The sequence below is a fragment of the Protopterus annectens genome, chromosome 5.part0, assembly GCF_019279795.1.
Source record: "Protopterus annectens isolate FY-2018-M chromosome 5.part0, PAN1.0, whole genome shotgun sequence".
In the NCBI taxonomy this organism is placed as follows: Eukaryota; Metazoa; Chordata; order Ceratodontiformes; family Protopteridae; genus Protopterus; species Protopterus annectens.
This window is the reverse complement of record NC_056735.1, coordinates 1,739,147,065-1,739,167,083: the sequence shown is the minus strand read 5'-3', so window position 1 is coordinate 1,739,167,083 and position 20,019 is coordinate 1,739,147,065. Positions and strand designations below refer to the sequence as shown.

The window sequence follows — 20,019 nt, the reverse complement described above, 5'->3', positions numbered from 1 at the left end:
TGAGCAGAATTTTGTCAATTGATGATTCTTGTGGGAGGCAAAGAGATCTATGTCTGGCCTTCCCCATTCCTGGATTATTTGTGTAAAAACTTTTGGATGCAATTTCCATTCGTGTGAATCTGTCATATTCCTGCTTAGGTTGTCTGCCAGCGTGTTTTCCTTGCCTGGCAAGTACTGTGCTTGTAGTTCCATTTGTAAGTCCATGGCCATGTTCCAAAGTGACATGGCCAGTCTGCATAGGGGGTAAGAATGTGTTCCTCCCTGTTTATGTACCACATAACTGTGGTGTTGTCCGTTCTTATCAATAGTTGACCTGGTTGTAGAAGATCCTTGAAAGCTATAATAGCATTTATTACTGCTAGCATTTCTTTTTGATTGATGTGAAGGTGCTTTTCTTTTTGGGACCATTTGCCCTGAATGCACCGGTCTGTCATGTGCGCCCCCCAGGCATAGTCCGAGGCGTCTGTTGTGATGACTTGATTTGCTTGAGGCTTGCTGAATGGAAGACCTGTGTTTGTTTGACATGCTTGAGCCCACCACAGAAATTCCTTTTGCAGACATGGAATTAGTGGTATTATTGTTTCCAAACTGTGGCTGTGTTGAGACCATATGTTTTTCAGGTACCATTGTAGTTTTCTCATATGCAGCTTTGCACATGGGATTAGTAAGATGCAAGATGCCATGAATCCCAGAGCCTGCAGGATTTTCCTTGCAGTCAGCCTGGTGCAATTTGCTAGTGTTCTGAAGTACTGAATTAGTTGCCCCTGCTTCTCTGGCGTGAGGTAGGCCATCTGGGTATTTGCGTCCAAATTGGCACCCAGGAAAATTATCTTCCGAGAGGGTATTAGCCTTGATTTCTTTTTGTTGACTGTGTATCCCAGAGAGTTCAATAACACTATTACATAAGCCAGATGTTTCAGAAGAATGTGCTTGCTGTCCGCTTGGATCAGGCAGTCGTCCAAATAGGGGTATATTTGTATCCCTTGAAGTCTGCAGTAGGCAATTACTGATGCCAGGCATTTCGTGAATACTCTGGGCGCAGTAGATAAGCCAAAAGGGCAATGCAGAGAATTGATAATGGGTTGAACCTGCAAGAAATCTGAGGTACCTTCTGCAATTTTGTCTGATTGGGACATGCAGGTATGCCTCCTTGAGGTCCAATGTTACCAGCCAAGACTCCTTGCCCAGCATAGGAAGAAGTTGCTGTAGAGTGAGCATCTTGAATTTTGGTACGAGTAGAAATGTGTTTAGGATGGATAGATCCAAAATAGGTCTCCAATCTTTTCCCTTCCTTGGCACCAGAAATAGCCCGGAATAAAAACCTTAACCTTGTTCGTGTGTAGGTACCTCTTGAATAGCTTTCATGTTTATGAGATCTGAAATTTGCCTTTGTGCCTCTGCCCTTTGACTGTGTGGCAGGTTTGGCATGCCTCTCATTTTTGGAAGGGTGTGAAAATGGAAATTGTAGCCTCTGTTTATAATGTCCAGGATCCATTTGTCCTTTGTGACAACATGCCAATTTTTTGAGAATAATGCTAGCTTTCCTCCTAAGGGGGCTGCCATTTGAGACCTGGTTGGCAAGCAAAGGGGAAAGTCATTGTGTTTGCTTTCTGAAAGATTGCGAGTTGTCCTCACCACCTCTTTGTGTAGGAGCTTGCCATTGTCTGCCTCTATACGATCCTTGTGATTGTCCTCTGCCCCTCGGGCGTCTGTATCTGCCTCTTTGGGGTCTGTCTGTGGCAGGAAAGGACCAGTTTTTGGAAGACCAATTTCTACTAAAACGAGGGGGTTGAACCTGTAGAAATTCTTTCACAGTTTGCATTGATTTAGCCTTTTCCTCCATTTTCCGTAATACTTCCTCAGCATTAGCACCAAATAGTGCATCCTTTTGAAGAGGGGCGTCTAGTAATTTAGCTTTGACATGATCAGGCAAGGCTTGTTCCTTGAGCCAGGCATGCCTACGTATGACTGAGCCTCTAACAGCAGCTCTACATGAGGCCTCTAGAGCATCAAAACCACATTGTAAGGTATGCTTACCCACTTGTTCTGCGCTATGCATCAAGTCCTGCAACTCCTTCAAGTCTGGTTGTTCAGGTTGAGACATTTTACTTTTCAATTGTGATAACAAAAACTGTTGGTATTTTAGCATATGAAACTGACAGTTTAAGGCCCTCATGGATAAGGTAGCCGAGGTATATACCTTTTTTCCCCACCTTTCTAGGGATCTGGAATCTCTCTCGGAAGGCAATGGATTTTTGGCAATGGAGGCCTTAACTCCCTTGGGGCCCTGTGAGATGGTTTCTAGGTCAGCAGCATGGCTTTTGTATAGAAATTGGTGCGAGTCAGGAACCCTGTAGTACCTGTCAGGCTTAACTGGAGCTGGAGGTAGAGAGTCCGGGTTAAGGCAGGCCTCCGAGTAAACATCATCTAGGATGTCCAAGACAGGAGGAATAGCCAGAGGCCTGTGCTGGGGTAACAAGAGAAATTCCCTGAGCCTTTTCTTGGAATCTGAATAATCCTGGCCTTCCCAGTGGAAGTGTTCCCTTAAGATATGCAAAGTTTCCCCAAACGAGTAATCCTCAGGGGGGGATACAGAAGGGATGGACTCCTCCGCATCAGAGTCTTCAAAAGGGGAATAAGACTGTTCCTGATCATCAGTGTGTTCTGAAATAATGGAGCCCTGATCAGAGGAGGGGGAATCTTCCTCCACTCTGGGCCTTTTGTCCGGTGGGGGCTGAGAACCTCTAATTAAGAGTAATTAAATCCTCAGCCATTTTAAGCATCTGTTTCTTAGGCATGGGGCCTGGAGATGGGCCCTGTGTAGCTGGTCTCAGAGTGCATGGTTGCTTTAGACTTGGTGACAGCCTTGATGGAGAAAGAAGAGGAAGGTCTGAAGACACCTTGAGTGGAGGTGGACCTGTCCACATTCTGTGTTTCAACGCCAAGAGTGGCTTCGGTATCTGTAGTCGGGTGTGGGCCGAGGAGCCTGCGACCTCGGGTACAGGAGACACCGTCAAAGATGTGTCGTCGGTAATCAGGGGCTGCGTAGGCACCTCGCTGAGAACCGGACCACGTGTAGTCGGCTTTGGCGTGGTGTCGGTAGAGGCCACGGACCTTGAGTGTCGGTCCTTGTCAAAGGAGATGGAGAATCCGACGACATAGTATAGTTAAATGCTTTCCCAAAATATTGCTGGGCGAACTCCGCCCGACGCTTAATAGTGCGTTTGTTGAATGTAGCACAAAAGCGACAGACCGAGACGTCGTGGTCTGGGCCTAAACAAGGAATACAGAGGGAATGGAAATCCTTATGCGGTATTTGCTTCCCACATGAAATACAATTATTAACTTTGTCTGACATCGGTCTTAGGCAAGAAAAGTTTCCCCAACGGGGTACTTAGCTTTTAAGAAGACTTCGGTTTCCAAATTTTCGTAATCTCAGGAGCTGGCCGACCGGCACTTGTGAACTGCTTCTGCTTCGGGCACCGCGCGGCAAGAAAGACTGAAGAAAATGGCGTTGGCAGGTTCCTTTATACCCCTGTCGCTCTGACGTCAGGGAAGAAGCGACGACAACCGACGCCGGACCTAGACTTTGGAATTTGGCCGACCGAGGACCTGCCTGACGGCAGGAGAACCCCATCTGTTATGACTGCAGCTGTATGCACAATGAACATTATATCTATTATACCTATTAAAAGTTAAGGGCAGTCAAGTTATAGATAGTTTTTTATAAAAAAAAATGCTTGTTTTCAGACAAGTTATTTGAAAATGCATTTTTGCTACTTTTTTTAAAAAGATATATATTCGATTTTTATCAGATGATTTATATATTAATATAATACATGTATTTTTTAGGTAATAGGACAATATTGTTTAAAACATATTACAATGTACAAATATAAAAGTTTCCTTTAAAGTATTTCCTTCCCCTTTTTATAAAGCATTTTATAATGTATTTGCCTTTATGTCTTTCTATTTTGTAGGGTAATATTAATGTTTTTTATTGACTGACATTATTGATTGGACAACCAATTAATTATTTAAATATCCAACTACTTTGAAAAGTATTTAAGTTTTGCTGTTGGCACAATACTTCTGAAGTCTGGAGTATTTGACGAAATTTCTGCCATTTTCAATATTGGTGCATTAAACGTGCTACGGGTGTTGATTAAAATATTAAAGTTTAATTTTTACAACTTTCCCGGTTTCATCCTGGATCTTTCCAGTAGCTTTGACTGGGTTTAGTGAGTTTTGGTGTGTGCGTGGCTACCAGTTCATAATTTTTTTTTCAGTAACAGTGAGCTAACATTGCTAAACAGAGTCTGTCAAACTTCTGACTGGCAGATATACCCAACCAAGGAGCCACACAGGAGATGCAATTAATATTCTACAAGGGACACAAATACAATAAAAATACTTGGCAAGATAAAGGGCTGCTTTCAGTGTACAATAGTGGGTTCAAAATGATGGAAAGTAAGAACCTGGGATCTAGAATTCAGTGGCAAGAAATTGTAAGGCAGCAAAAGAACAAAGGAACATTCAACCGGAAAATAATTTTACTGTGAAGTACCACAGAGGAAGACAACCTAGGATAAATGATGAAGATCACAGCTTCCTTCAATGTAGAAAATAAAGTAGCAACACCCAACAAAATCCTAGTGTACACAATGATGGAAATCTTATACAAAAGCAGAAGTAATTGTTTAATTGTATATACCCCCCCCCCCCGATTAAGTCACACCTCAAATCAAATACCAACAAAGCTACAAAAGACCATTACTTGAACTGATCATATTTTTTAAGATCTGTGATTTTGACAGTGCAAAGCAACAAACATAATTCATGGAGTAGAATGCAAGCCTCATCACGGTAGGCAGATAAGAGTTGTATGGAAATCTCCTGGACTATATAAACACATGGAAAAGGATGCATGCTGGCATCCCTTGCAGAGTTTTAAGTCTGGGGAACACAGAAAGCACAGCCTCAGAATAGAGGGAGAACTGATGCATTTTTTACTGAAAAGTATGGGTTGTAAGTTAGCAGCAGGCAGCTGAAATGCAAAATGGTGCACAATAGAGGTATAAACAAAAGCTCAGTAGGAAAGGTAATAATAAATTCATTATGCAAATTACAGAAAAAAGCAAGAATGCTGTTTAACTATGCCTGCAATTCCATGTGCTTATTGCCCTTTCCATTACCAAATGACCTCAACTTTCTGATATCGTGCTCATATATCACTGCTAACACCAGAAACATCTCACAGTCTCTTACTCATCTCAAACATGGAAACATATTTCAACTAATCTCAGCAGGCTTACTTGATAAGAGACTTTTAAAATACATGTCAACTGTTTTAACTTTACAAAAATAAATGTGTCCTTCAAGGCAGAAATATTTTACCTGGGGGCAGGTGTGCTAGGTTTGGTACCCCAAGACTGTAAAGTATTCAAAGTTATTCTGCGTGGCTGTGGACCTTTGGCACTTGAACTGCCAGACTGTACTGGTTTCTTCTCCTCTGGAGACAAATTAAGAGGTGAAACTCTGGAATTCAGAGGAGTAGAAGGAGTTTCTTTGGTTCCTATAATATTTGAAGATGCTTTTGATTGCAAAGGAGTACTTGGTGAGTTAACATCAAGATTTTTATTAGTGGGACTTCCATCCACTGTCCTTGGAACTGGAGATGCCACTCTAGACGTCTGTGCCTTCTTTAGTTTCTTCTCTGCAGTAGTGGGTGTCACACTTGTAAAAACTGGTTTCTCTTTCAGTGGAATTCCAAGTTCATCTTTTTCAAATGTGATAAAAGAGCAGTAGCCATCTGTGGAAGATACAGCAAGGAAAGATCCATCTGCAGACCTGGATAAAGAAGAGAGGAGTGCTTACATCTTTTGCTGTCTCTCAAGAGAGTAATTCTTCCCAAATTTAACACTGCAAGGTGTCAAAACTTTGACATGTCCAAGCATCAGTAAAACTGAAAAGACGTACTTCAGCTAAAGTTATTCAAGGCAAAAACTGACGTGAACAACAGATGTCTACATACTCATACTATAACTACAACCAAACCCTCAACCGTTTAGCACAAGAAATCTGGACAAAAGCAAAAATAATGGGGGGGGGGGGATCCAAAAATAGGGACAGATTTTAAAACGTGCTCTAGTAAACTAAGAATGTTGCGAGAATAATAGGTTCTGCATTAGCATGGATTTTCTGAAGGAAATGGAAGTCTCAGACTCTAATGGCTGTCATTATTTAGTGACTTCAATTCCTCACTGATTTTCCAAGAAAACAAATTTTATGAGGAACAGATATAAAAAATTAGGCAAAATCTGGACAGTCTGTGAAAATCTGGACAGTTGGCATGTACTACTACAGCAGCTGAGGTTCAAATGCTGATTTTTAAGCCTTAAGTATATTTTATTACACAGTTTAGTAACCATTTCTTTTTTACAGCATCATCCTCCAAAACTACATATAGGTCTGCTTCAGGAATACCAGACTTTCTGAAGATGACCAAGTTGTCACGAGTTAGACAAACATTTCAGAAGGAGCCCCTCATATGTAGTTTAAAGGACCGGCTATGGCATCTGTACTATAAGAAAATTCAAAGGCAAACAGGCCCACTTACAGATGCATATAGCTTACCTGCAGAAGGGTGCCCCATTCAGTACGTTCAAATACGACATTTCTTCCAGGTAGAATTACACTACTAACAGCTTTGGCTTTTACAAGAGAAGCACATCCTGAATGAACACTACTCATTTCCCATCCTACAGGACCAGGCTGGAAAACTCGACCATCTGGTCTCAATCAACCTTGAGCTATGGCAGAGCCACAACACATTTCCTCACCACTCAAGTGGCAGTCATACTGTTGGACTGTACTAGGAAGCAAGAACACATAGAAACCTCTTTGCTTAGTGGACAAAGCATCCTTTCCATTTTAACATTTTACCGATTTTTAATAAAAATTAATACATTCTGTAATTTAGCAAGCTTTTAGTTATGAACTTTAAAACCATCATCATTCACAGTTTTAGCTGAAAGAAATTAGAAAAGTGAAAAAAAAACTCAAGATAATTTAATACACATATTGGAAGAGTGGTTGTAGAGTGAGATGCCCCTGAATCCTTACGTTTTTTTCAAAAGGGAGAGCAATCTCTTCAAAAATCAACTGCATGTAAGAAAAATTTCCACCAGAGTAGGAAAGAAAGAGTGATACTTTCAGTTCCAAATTGAAATATGTTGGTTATAATGAAAACCACATTAAATATTTGAGTTATTCAGTTTCATTTTTCAAAAAAAGGACAAAAAGGCTGAGTCAGTTTCCATTTTTGTCAGTCTTTGCAACATGTTGAATTATACACGATCCTTCATTTCACCATGAATTTACAACTGGACAGTCTAACGAGGAATTTAGGGGTCTGTCTGATCAGATCCATACCAACAAAGTGGAGAATATTTTAGCAAAAAAACATGACTAGGTCTGGGCAATGCAGGATTTACCCATGGTTGGTGTGGTTTGATCATGAGGACAAAGTGGATCACTGCTATTATACAATGAAATTATTTAACAAACAAAAGTCTTACATTTTGTAAATAATGTCTTTGTATAAAAGGACTTCAGTACTCTTCCTTCATCTTCTGGTTGTCTGGGGTATTAAATATATGCACTGAGCATGCCCTGTGGCTACTAAGTGTATTGCTATCTCTTCAAAATAAACTATTTTCTTGCAGATGGCTGAGGAATGAAGTCAATAAATAATGGGGGCATCTGTATTTTAGCAGGTAGAAGGTTAGCAATATATGCCACTGCGCTGTTTGAAGAGGTGCTCATGGCATCAAAATGTGTGTCTTATGTACTGTATTGTTATGCCCCACAGAGCAGTTTCCTGGTGCTTTAGTTTTCACACATATTAAATTCTGCACTTAGCAGCCAGGCGAAAAAGTAACCAGAAAGGAATGCGCAATTTACAGTGAGCAGTCTCAGACTGGTTTGGCAAATCAGCTTGCACATTTTGGAATAGTAATTACAGTCTATTATACAACTGATGTTACTTATAGCTATTCTTAGAAGATAAAATTTATGACCTGAAAATAATGTTCAGGTAAATGGCTTATTCTCAACCACATTTTATTCCATTTTTAACTTTAAAACACGCATTTAAAATTAGAAAGCCAGTCTAAAATACTTTGGACTTTTTATTAATGAATTCTAGATTAAATACTGATTACAGTCCTAATCTTTCTCCTCTGGGTGGAGGGCATGCAGTCTCTATCATCACTGGGACCACTACACCTTCACCAGTGATTACACACTTCCTTACATCTAAGAATGAAGGTTACCACATTCACATCTTGCCAAGTTGGACCCACAAAGCAAGACTGATTTGTGCTTTTATCTTACTGATATGATTTACTAACATCTGCACAGCAGTATGATCTGCCTCTTAATGGTCACTCGGTTATATGACATGTACTACTGCATGATCTTTCTCTGTTTTACACTGTGCTGTATTAACAGATACTCAGTGGTATGACCCCTCCACATACTGATATATGTGCTACGAAATGCAGTTCTCATGATCTGATCTTTACTATTTTATCTTGTGGTTGCCTAATGACATGACCGTCTACTATGCTGTGCTTGAATAATGGTGTGGGTGAGTTCTTGGGCCAATAATCCTAACCCTGTTAAATAAATATATTCTAGATACAATTCTCTTACTGGATTGAGATTTAAAGACATCCAGTTTGATATCTAATATGGAGGAATCATTTTACGTGTATTTCTCACTATAAATATTGTAGTGCCAGAGAGACCCTAATCTGGTCTTTGTCTTATGTAACAGAATCTTGGCCTGTATTGTGTCATTTTCTTTATATTTATAGTTTTGCTTAGCGGATGCATTACAATAGCATTTACTAGAAGCAGGGGCCAGAAATTTAGGATAATAATTTGGTCTCCAAATTTGTAATACTTAATTACAATCACACATTGCAAATAAAGGTTATGTACTTACCACAACAATAGATCCATCTTGACTCTTTCCATCCAGTTCAACCTGGGGGTTATTGGATCCAACTTTGATCTGAGATCAACCAAATCTAAGAGACCCGAGCTTCTTGAGCTCCGTCTCCTCTACCCAAAATGCTGAGCCCTAACAATCTTCAGATTGAGCTTGCCCCACCTCAACAAACAGTTCTATTGTCCAACTCCTGATACCAAGGACCCTCAAATAAGAGGAGAGAAATAACAGCTTCCCAACCCAGTCAACCAAAGGACTGAGAGAACATAACACTGGATGGGGCAGACGGGGGGAGGGGGGGTGGTGGCTGAACCAGACGGAGAGAGAACATAAATCTATTATTATGGTTAAGTACATAACTTTCACATCCGAGCAGCAGTGGTACAGCGGTAGCGCTGTTGCCTCACAGCAAGAGGTTCTCCTGTTTGATTTTCGGCTGGAGTGCCTTCTGTGTGGATTCTGCATGTCCTCCCCACGGTCGAGGGGCCTCCGAAAGACATGCGTGAATGGGCATGCCTTCGCTGAAGGTTGGGCGTCAGGCTAGCAACTCGGCACCATAAAAAAAAAAAAAAAAAAAATTGACTGCCAATCATTAGCGGACTCCCGCTGTGGCGACTCCTAACCGGGAAAAACTGAAAAGACAAACAAACATAACTTACACATCCAACGTGTTCCGAAAACTGCATATACAAAGTATCGAAAAGGATCTAAGCCTGGCTTCAAGTAGCATGATCAACAAGTTGCAGAACAGTTCGTTCCAAAGGACATGAGTTGTAAGCAGCACAACAGAATTTGATGTCATGTGTTGCAAAACATTACAACTGGATACCTGTTTCAACAGCTCATGTAAAGCAAATATTTTATATGCATTTTGGCCTTTTAAAAGACAAAACTAAAATGCTACTCATGTTCAAACTTAAGAAGAATGTGAACACGGAGTATGGTACTTAGTGTTTTGCATTATACTGCATTTTCTGAAAAATAATGTTAGGATTTGTAGTTGAACACTTCTCTTCCTTAAAACTGCATTTTTTTTTTTTTTTTTAACGCTGTTGTGTCTTTCGGCTTTTCCCGGTTAGGGGTCGCCACAGCGGAACTCCGGTCCGCTAATGATTGGCAGTAGATTTTTACGTGTCGAGTTGCCAGCCCTGACGCACAACCTTCAACGAAGGAACGCCCATTCACGCATGTCTCCACACAGAAGATGCTCTAGCTGAGAATCGAACAGGACGTCTTACTGTGAGGCGACAACGCTACCACAGCACCACCACCACTAGATTTACTATGGTAGTGCAATTTTTTTTACCATTATTTGTGAAATAAGATAAATCTGTGTACTTGTCTTGGGCATAACATGCTTACTATGTATTGCTTAACATATTTTTTTGGGCAAATTAAATGACATACAGCTTGCATCAGTATATCAGTATCATTTTTCTTTAATAGTTACATAAAAAAATTAAATGCAAAATCTGAGTGAAAAGAAGCATGTACAAAACAATGACTTTTAAGACACAATAAATAAAACTCGTATCCATTAGTATATGACATTACAACTGGATACCGGTTTCAGATGAATATCAAATAAGCAGTGTGTGTGTGTGTGTGTGCGCGCACCACCACTTTTGTTTTCTAGAAATGGTTGCACCAATTGCAATTTAATTCCATATTCCCAGAGAAGGAACCGCAATATCCCAGCAATTTAGCTGCAATTTTCCAGTGGCACTAATCATGCGCAAGGCCTGGAGATGTTGCGCCCACAGATTCTTTAGGTACCACTAAATCTTCCTCACAGGAAGCTTTGCCAGGTAGATCATTATAACAGAGATTAACAAATCCAAGAGCTATAATGATTTTCCTGGCTTCAAGTGGTGCCTAATGGTGAAGTCTAGAAAGAGAGAGTCAAGGAGGAAGATCTTGTTTTACAGGAGAAGCACTGCATCTGAAAGAGTCTTGACCTTTGAGAGCTTCACACTGGATTTCTGCATGTTTATCGAAACCTCAGGTTTATTAGGAAAGATTGTCAAATTAGAGCTGGCTAGAGTTCCACTCAAGCAGGTAAGGCTCAAGCAGCCATTATGAGGAGGGTAAATGTATACATACTTGAGTCTGAAAAGGGCAACCACAGGTATTAAAGCATTTGCCAAACTTCTATCACTCACCTTAGCAGCAGTGGAAAGCCAAGAGAGCAAGAAAGTGAACTGGAAGTGCTGTTAGCCTGCCATGAACCTGAGAATCTCCTGTAGCTTTAAATGTAGAATGTGGAAATATGTGCCTTTCATGCCCCAAGTTACCATAAAAGCACAAGACACTAGTAAGAAAGCACAGCTGTTAGAAACTCACCATAATTGTAGATTGCTGTAGATCACTGCTGCAGTACTGGATCTTAAGAATTCCTACCTGCAGCAGTCTGTGGTCAGCCTGAATACATGAAAATTTCAACCTTCCCAGTCACGGATACCCTCCCTACCAGATGCAAGTGGTATAAAGGATTTTCAGCCAGCACCATATTTAGATCTTTCTTGCCGCAGGGACCATGGAGTCCATCTATCCCCTATGCATACAAAGCCACCCCCCATTGAAGACTGACCAGGAATATCAGTTAAGGGAATGAAGGGACAGACGTAGGTGTTGCAGCATGGTACCTATCCCAACTCCCGGTAAGATGAGAGTAGAAGGGTAGGCAGGAGGGAAAGGGTACTGCAACAGTTATCGACTTGAACATTTACATTTATGGTTAAGTTTCTAACAACTGTACTATAGTCATCCATAGTCACTGTTGCAGGACCGAATCTTGGGAAGACTCCCAAAGCTGATCATGAAGGGTGGTTAGCCAGGGGTCAAAGCCAGGGAGATATGGCTCTACATAATGACAGATGCATATCCAGCTTTAGCCCTGGTGATAGCACCAAAATCGTTATGCTCTGTACAGGAATTAATTGATGACCAAGTGGCTGCTTCCATAATGAATAGAGTTGTGGCTCCTTTTCGGATGGCTGTGGTTGCTGCCTTTGATGAGGTAGAAAGTGTCCTTATAGAGACAGAAACCCTTATGTCATGATGGTAAAGTGCAATGCACTTGGCTATTTTGAGATAGTCTGTTTATCCACAGTAAAAATTAACAGAAGTTAGTTCACCCTACGAGGGAATTTGGTCCTATATAGATAAAATCTCAGTTGTCTGTGAACATTCAATGAATACAGGATTCCTTATCATTTATTTTGGAGGTTTGGGAAGAAGACTGGGAGATGAATGGCCTGGTTAGGAGACTTGGCTCTTAGGGTGACGGTCTTTATGAAAGATGAGGAACAGCTCCTTGCAAATAACTGCTTGTAATTCAGACAAGTTTTTAGAAGTCAAGGCTAGCAGAAAAGTGTTTTTCAAGGTGTGCATTTTGATGGGTGCAAAGGCAGCTGCGTCAAAGGGAAGTAGAGTAACCTTCAGTAAAAAAGAGCTAAGGTTCCAGGAAGGGATGGGGTGCCTCCTGGGTTGTCTTGGATGCAATATTCCCTTGAAGAACAGTTTTGTGTGAGGGTCTGAGGAGGCAGTTGTGGGTGGGCATGGACAGGCATGCAGAGACAGTAGAAACACATAGTTGGATTGAGGAATGACATGCCTTCTTTGTAAAGTGTAGATAGGTACTCCAAGACCTGTGGTAAAGAAACTATCTTAGGTAAACATCCTTTGGGGGGCATTTTTTCTCCACACTGCATCATCCTATGGTTCTATACCTAGTGCCCTATGTCCATTGTTAGGTCTACCCTTACCCCCCTGGATGTCATTCAATAGGTCCTATGCCTGCCCCAGCCTTGGAGTCTGGCTGCTCAAATCTGCTGTTTTTTTTTTTTTTTTTTTTTTTAATGAACCTCGTTGCTTCCCCTTCCCCTTACTCTAACCCCTCTGATAAAGTTGGGGGGAAGGGAGGTCATGCAATGGGGATGTATATTTCGCCCTGCCTCCACAGCAGCTCAGTCATGTCCCCACCCTATTCCCCCTTTGGACAGCTCAACCCTTTGAAAGTGAGGTCCCACCATTGAAGCCCATATAAAGTATAGTTGTGTAAAATCTTGCCATAACAGTAGGTGTCCTCTTCACTGTTGCAGTATTCTTTACTAGAGGGATCCTCTGCAAGGGGCAGCCAAATGCTTGGCCAGTATACCAAAGGTTTTCAAGGACATTGTACATCAAACGCATGCTTCCCGCTCATGACGTAGGGCATAAAGATGAGGTACATACCATCCAAACATCCATGCAGGTTAGCTCTGGCAAAGCCAGTCCTTGCTCTGGAAACATCAACCAATTTGTAAAGCTTAGTAAAGATATGGACAGAAGTCCAAGCAGCAACCTCAAGAATGGAGCTGATATCCAATCCTTTAAAACAAGGACCACAGGAAGCCCCAGTCTTGGTAGAATGAGCCTTTACAGAGGCAGAAACACTTTTCCCATGAAAGGAGTAACAAAAGGAAATGGTCTTGGAGATCCAAGAAGAAATGTTTTTTTTAGAAACAGCCAAACCTAGAGATCTAGGATGAAAAGAAATAAAAAGTTGCTCAGACTGGCGAATGGCCTTAATCTTATCTACATATCTGAACTGCCTATGCAAATCCAAGGTATAAAGAAATTAGAAGTTATGTACTCACCATAACGTTCCATCTGAGTAGGTGTATTCATTTGTCTGCAACCTGTGGGTTATGGATCTGATATCGGATCCGAACCGGCATGGTTTACCAGCTATGGATCCAAGCTCGCAGCTCCTCCCCTCACCCATAATGCCCTGCTCTACCCTCATGACCTCAGATCGAGTTTGCCAACAGCAAAAACACCCTGAAAAGGGTAACACATAATATGCAGGAAACTGAAAGGCCAGGGGGATAGGAGGGCGGGATGGTTGCAGACAAATGAATACACCTACTCAGATGGAACGTTATGGTGAGTACATAACTTCTAAATCTGAAGTAGGAGATTCATTTGTCTGCAACCTGTGGGACAGAGTCCCCAGCTACCTGAATCTTGGGCGGCCATCATGGAAGGATATTCCGAGCACCCAGGAGCCAAATGGTGCTCTACCTCTAGATGCAAGATCCAACTTATAGTGGGAAATAAAAGTATGAGATGAAGCCCACGTGGCTGCTGCACAAATATCATCTAGAGGAATCCTAGCCTTAAAGGCTGCCGAGGTAGATACTGACCGGGTTGAATGGGCGCGTACACCCTCCGGTGCGGGCCTTCCTGAAGCTTGATAAGGCAATAAGATACACTGTGAAATCCAGCGAGACAGAGAAACTTTAGAAATTGGCTTGCCCAAATTAAATTTAGCAAAGGAAATAAACAACTGGTCGGATTGCCTATGACCAGCCGTTCTGTTTAGATAAAATCTAAGTTGCCTGTGAACATCTAAGGAGTGAAGCTTGTATTCACCTTTGTTTTCATATTTAGGAAAGAAAACAGGGAGGTTAATGGATTGATTAATGTTTGCTTCAGAAGCTGCTTTAGGAAGAAAGGACGGGTTGGTCCTGAGGTAAACACGGTCCGGATGAAATACCAAGTAAGGAGGTTTAGCTGATAATGCTTGGAGCTCTGAAACTCTCTTGGCGATGTAATGGCTACTAACAACGCTCTCTTGAAAGACAAGAATTTGAGCTCCACCGTAGCCGCTGGTTCAAAGCGGGGGGCAGCCAAGGCCTGGGGAACTAAGGAGAGGTCCCAAGGAGGAACCGCTTGTTTCACAGGGGGCCTGAGAAGGAAAGTACCTTTAAGGAAAATTTTACACAACTTGGCTGACATAAGTGGACTAGAGTCATGACCAATGTGATAATGAGAAATTGCCACCAGTTGTACTTTGACTGTGGAACTGCTGGCACCATCGTTAAAAAGAGAGGTTAGAAAGTCAAGCACTAAAGGGAGTGGAACCGTGAAGGGATTCAGGCCTTGCCGCTCCGCCCACAAAGAAAACCGCTTCCACTTGCTGCGGTAGACTTTCCTAGTGGACGGTTTATGAGCTGCCACCAGGATAGCCTTAACAGGGGACGAAATACCGAGTCCTGATCAAGAGTGGAACTGGAGCAGCCAAGCGGTCAGCTTCAGGTTGTCCAGGTTCGGAGGAGATATGCAGGATGGGTGGGATATCAGATCCGGAATGGGATCTAGAATCCAAGGAGGATTCACCGAGTGAGACCTTAGAAGGGGAACCAGATCTGTCGAGGCCAAACGGAGCAATGAGAATCATTCTGCAACCCACCCGAGAGGCTTTCTGAAGAACTTGGAGCATCAGAGGCAAGGGTGGATAAGCGTACAGAAGACCGGGTGGCCAAGCATGCACCAGAGCGTCTCTTGGAGAACCTCCTGAGGGGTATCAGAGCGAAAAACTGTCGCACTTGGTGTTTGAGGGAGAGGCAAAAGATCGCATGAAGGAGTTCCCCACCGTGCGAATATGCGTTCCGCTACTTGAAAATTGAGAGACCACTCGTAAGGGGTCAGAATGGTGCAACTGAGCTTGTCCGCCAGGATGTTGGACCGACCCGGAATGTGCGTTGCTATTAGAAAGCGGTTGGTGGAGATTGCCCATTCCCAAACTCTCATGGCTTCTCGACAAAGGGGTAAGACCTTGTTCCCCTTGCTTGTTGATGTACCAGACAACAGACATGTTGTCCGATTGAATCGCAATTGTTCCCAAGGGAAGAAAGTCCTGAAGTGCTAGCAACGCTAAGAGCACTGCTCTCATCTCTAGAACGTTGATATGCAGAAAGGTCTCTGAATCGCTCCACGTGCCTTGGACGGTCCGCTCAAAATGCCCCCACCCGAGGCGGGAGGCGTCCGTGGTCACCGTGGCGAGAGGGGGAGAAGCACAAAATGGGCGGCCTCCGTGGAGATCCGGGGAGTGAATCCACCACAGGAGGGACCGCTTGCAAGCCTTGCTGATCGCAATGGGGTGATGCATAGGGAGAGCAAGGTATGACCATTGTACTAAGAGAGTCCACTGGAGGATGCATATTGAGCCTGGCAAGAGGAAGAAGTGCTATAGCAGACGCCATGGACCCTAGAGCCCTCAGGACCAACTCCGCTGAACAGAACTTGAGTGGAGAATGGCCCGCACCTGGAGCTGCAGATTTTGAACTCTGTCCGCAGTGAGGAAGGCTTTAAACTCCTTGTGTCTAACCTGGCCCCTATAAAATCCAAGAGCTGTGTGGGCCAGGTTGGATTTCTTCGTATTTATTGTAATGCCCAGAAAGGGAGCAAGATGGAGAAAGGAGTCTCGCCAATAGTAGTAGATGCCTTGTTGGGGCGGTAAGAAGCCAGTCGTCCAGGTAGGGAAGACCTGTACCCCTGAAGCCTCAGGTGGGCCGCTACCACTGCTAATACTTTGGTGAACACCCTGGGGCTGTGGTGAGACCAAAGGGAAGGACCCGAACTGGTAGTGACTGGCTCCCAGCCGAAGCGGAGGAACCTCCTGGAGCGCCTGTCCATCAGGATGTGGTAGTACGCATCTTTGAGGTCTATAGAGCACATCCAGTGATTTTCTCCCAGAAGGGGAGAATAGATTGCAGAGTGACCATTCGAATTTTTCCTTGGGGACTGCCAGATTCAAGAGAGAAAGGTCTAGAATTGGTCTTAGTTCCCCGTCTTTTTGGCACTAAAAGAACCTGGAGTAGAACCCGATCCGATCTGGTCTGGGGGACGGGCTGGATGGCTCTTTTGTTTAGCAGGTGGCCAATTTCTGCCAAAGCGGCCTCCCGCTGACCGGGTGGAACGCCTGGGAGGGACTTCAACTTTGGTAAGTGAAGAAAAGGGATGCGGTATCCTATGGATATGATTTGGAGAACCCAGCGGTCTGATGTTATGGACTCCCATGCCGCTAGGTGCCCGAACGCCCCCGACTGCCTCCAGAGTGGAGCAGCCGGGCAACCCTCAGGGTTGCTGCGGGCCGTTCAGAGAAAGGTTCTCTGGACCCAAGTTCCTGGGAGCCCCTCTGCCTCTAGGGCGGCCCTCCCTGTCCTCCTCTGCCACGGAAGGACTGGTTGTCCGAGCAGGCTGGGATTGCTGCGACTTCCGGAACCACATCTTCTTCTGACCCTTTTGGTTCCTAGAGTAGGGCCTCTGGGGTGCAGAGAAGCGGATTCCGACGGCAGACAGCGTCTTCCCGTCCTTCTCGCTCTGGGTCAAAGTGTCGCGAACGGTTTTGCCAAAGAGGGCAGAACCATCAAAGGGGGCGTTCGCAAACGGCGCTTTGAAGGGCTCAGAAAAATCGCAGTGACAGAGCCAGGTCTGACGTCTAGTGACTAGGCCTGCCCCTGCGGCTCTAGCGGCGCCTTCCGTAGCATGGGAGAGTAGCCGCATAGAGGTATTAGTAACTGATCTAAGAGTGGCCATGCGGGTGGAGTGCAGCATCTTGTCCTCCTCCGACATGGACTCTGGGGGAGATGCAGCGTATTCTTTAATAAGATCTCGCTGCATCCTAATGACGTGTGCCAGGTAGTTCAGCTCCCTTACCGAGAAGGTCGCTGAACTAAACATCCGCTTCCCCAAGCGGTCCATCATCCGAGACTCCTTGCTCGGGGGATGGACTGAGGGACTCTCCTGAGCAAGTTCCCTCTTGGTGGCCGCCGTCAACATGGCATCTACCGGAGGCCCCTTACTCCAATGGGCACGGTCGGACGGTGGGCTGAGGATCCTATCGGGCCTCTTAGGGATTGGCTCCACGGTGTCCGGTTCCTTCCACGCCCTGGTGGTAATGAGGTCCACCAGGGGGTCGGCAGGAGGGGACACCCAAGAGGTAGACTGGCCCGCTTCAAATGCCTCCAAGAACACGGACTCGTCCGAGGAAGACTTGGGGGCAGACCACCCCCCCCTTATACGGAGCATTTCCATGATGTCCCCAAATGAGACATCCTCGGGGGGTGACCGTGGGGAGCCTTCCCCTTCCTCCAAGTCCGTGTCTTCCGTGAGAGACTCGGGGGAGTCAATGTGCCTCCTTTTGCATGTATGCTTGCAAGGAACATCCTCTGGGGGGCTGTCAGAGGACTCCTCGCAAGCAGCAACCTGTTCCAGTGGAGCAGCTTGGGGCAGAGAAGCGGGCTGTCCCAAGGGCCGGATGGTGGAAGCCTGACCCAGTGCAGAGGGAGCGCGGGACGGAGCCGAAACAAGTGCCGGGGGTCCGGAGACCCTCAACAGGGCCCTCTCCACTACATCAAACGCCGAAGGGGAGCCGACCTCGACCAAAGGATCTGACAATCGGCTCCCCCTCGGATCCGAAGAGTGGATCGGAGCCGGCGCCGAAGCGCGCGGATCCGAAGGGACAGTGCGCTCCGACACAGACGGCGCCGAAGGAGCACTGATCCCCCCGGATCCGAGGCTCGGATCCAGGCTCCGAGAGGTCGGATCCGATGCACTCGAGGGCAGGGTTGGATCCGAAGTACAAAGTACTATCGGCGCCGACCCACCCCGCCCGGCTGCTCGGCTCCAGCTGCTCCGAGCCCGGGTAGCGGGTCGGAGAAGGAGCAATCGGTTTGAAAAAGGGTGTTGAGCTCCCCCCCAGAGGGGGGGGAGGCAAGAGCACTCCCATCTGCATCTGGGCCTGGATGAACCTTCTCATCATCCGGTCCAGATCAGCATCCGAAGGCTATCGTAGATCTCGACGAGGCTACCGAGGTAGGCCTGGAGTGCCTCCTCGATAGCCTCGACGGAGATCGGGTCTCCTCCTCCTCAGGTCCCGGTGAAAAACACACTGGAGACCGGAGCCGAGAAGGAGGAGACCGAGCCGACAATGTAGCCGACAACGGAGCCGGGGGAGAAGCCCGCTTGGCTGGCGGGGCCGAAACAGAGGTCTCAGTCCGCCGCTTATGGTGCTTCTCCCTCCGGTCCCTTTTCTTAGCATCCCTCTCCTCCGAACCAGAAACGGGAGGTTGAGTCCCAGGAGGAGGAGGGGGCGCCGCAGAAGGAATAACCGTGGGTACGGTTACTCCCGAAGGAGCGGAGGTCGGAGCCGAGTCCGGCGGTAAAAGGCCCGCCAAAACAAGCTTGGACCTCCGCTCCTTCAATGCCCTGGGGTTGAACCCTGCACAAATGGAACATCCAGATGTGAGGTGTTCAACCCCCAGGCATCTAACACACCGAGTGTGGCCATCAGCTGGGGAAAGCTTATGGCCACACTCGGAGCATTTAGAAAAAATAGACTTGGGTTGCTCTGACATCCCAATCTATAACAGTAGTTACTATAACTAAAAAGTAACTAAAGAACACAAAAACACTCACAGGCCCAACACACACACACTACGCTAACAGCGAGGGGAGGGATATAACTTTTAGATTAAACTCTAAAAAAGTAAATATACCAAAGGGGAAACCTACACTTTCACACAAAAAAACAATAAAAAATCTTAAATTTTGCAATTTAAATACTGAAAACTAGCACTTAGCTTGAGAGCTTGAGAAACAATCCGGTCACCATGCGCGGCAAATGAGATCTGAGGTCATGAGGGTAGAGCAGGGCATTATGGGTGAGGGGAGGAGCTGAGAGCTTGGATCCATAGCTGGTAAACCATGCCGGTTCGGATTCGATATCGGATCCATAACCCACAGGTTGCAGACAAATGAATCTCCTACTTCAGATCCTCTCACTAGCAGACTGTGGAGAAGGAAAAAAAAAGTGGGCAAATTTAAAAAACTGATTAAAAGATGAATCATTACCACCTTGGGCATAAAAGAAGGATTAGCACGAAGAGACAAACAGGTCTCTATCAAAAACCAAAAAAGGAGGAACAGACAAAGACAGCTTGAAGCCCAGACACACACTTAGCTGAGTTAACTGCCAAAAAGAAGAACAGTCTTCCATGTAGAAGGCTGCAAGGAAGAGCAAGCTGCAGGCTCAAAATGAGCCGGAGTAAATTTTTCAGCAACAAAATTAAAATCCCGGGAAAGAGGAATAGGTTTCCTTGGGGGTTGAATATGAAGGACGCCTTTAAGAAAGTGTTTGACCTCAAACCTAGAGGCCAGAAATGGAGACA

General features: G+C 44.9%; 1 protein-coding gene across 1 annotated transcript in view; it reads right to left on the bottom strand.

Annotated features, from left to right (window-relative positions):
* LOC122802410 (chromatin assembly factor 1 subunit B-like) overlaps positions 1–20,019 on the bottom strand; it is a 586,696-nt gene that overhangs the window by 213,145 nt on the left and 353,532 nt on the right. The window contains exon 6 of the mRNA XM_044072032.1: positions 5,398–5,850. Coding sequence (XP_043927967.1) covers positions 5,398–5,850 — 453 coding nt within the window. The remainder of the gene's footprint in view (positions 1–5,397; positions 5,851–20,019) is intronic.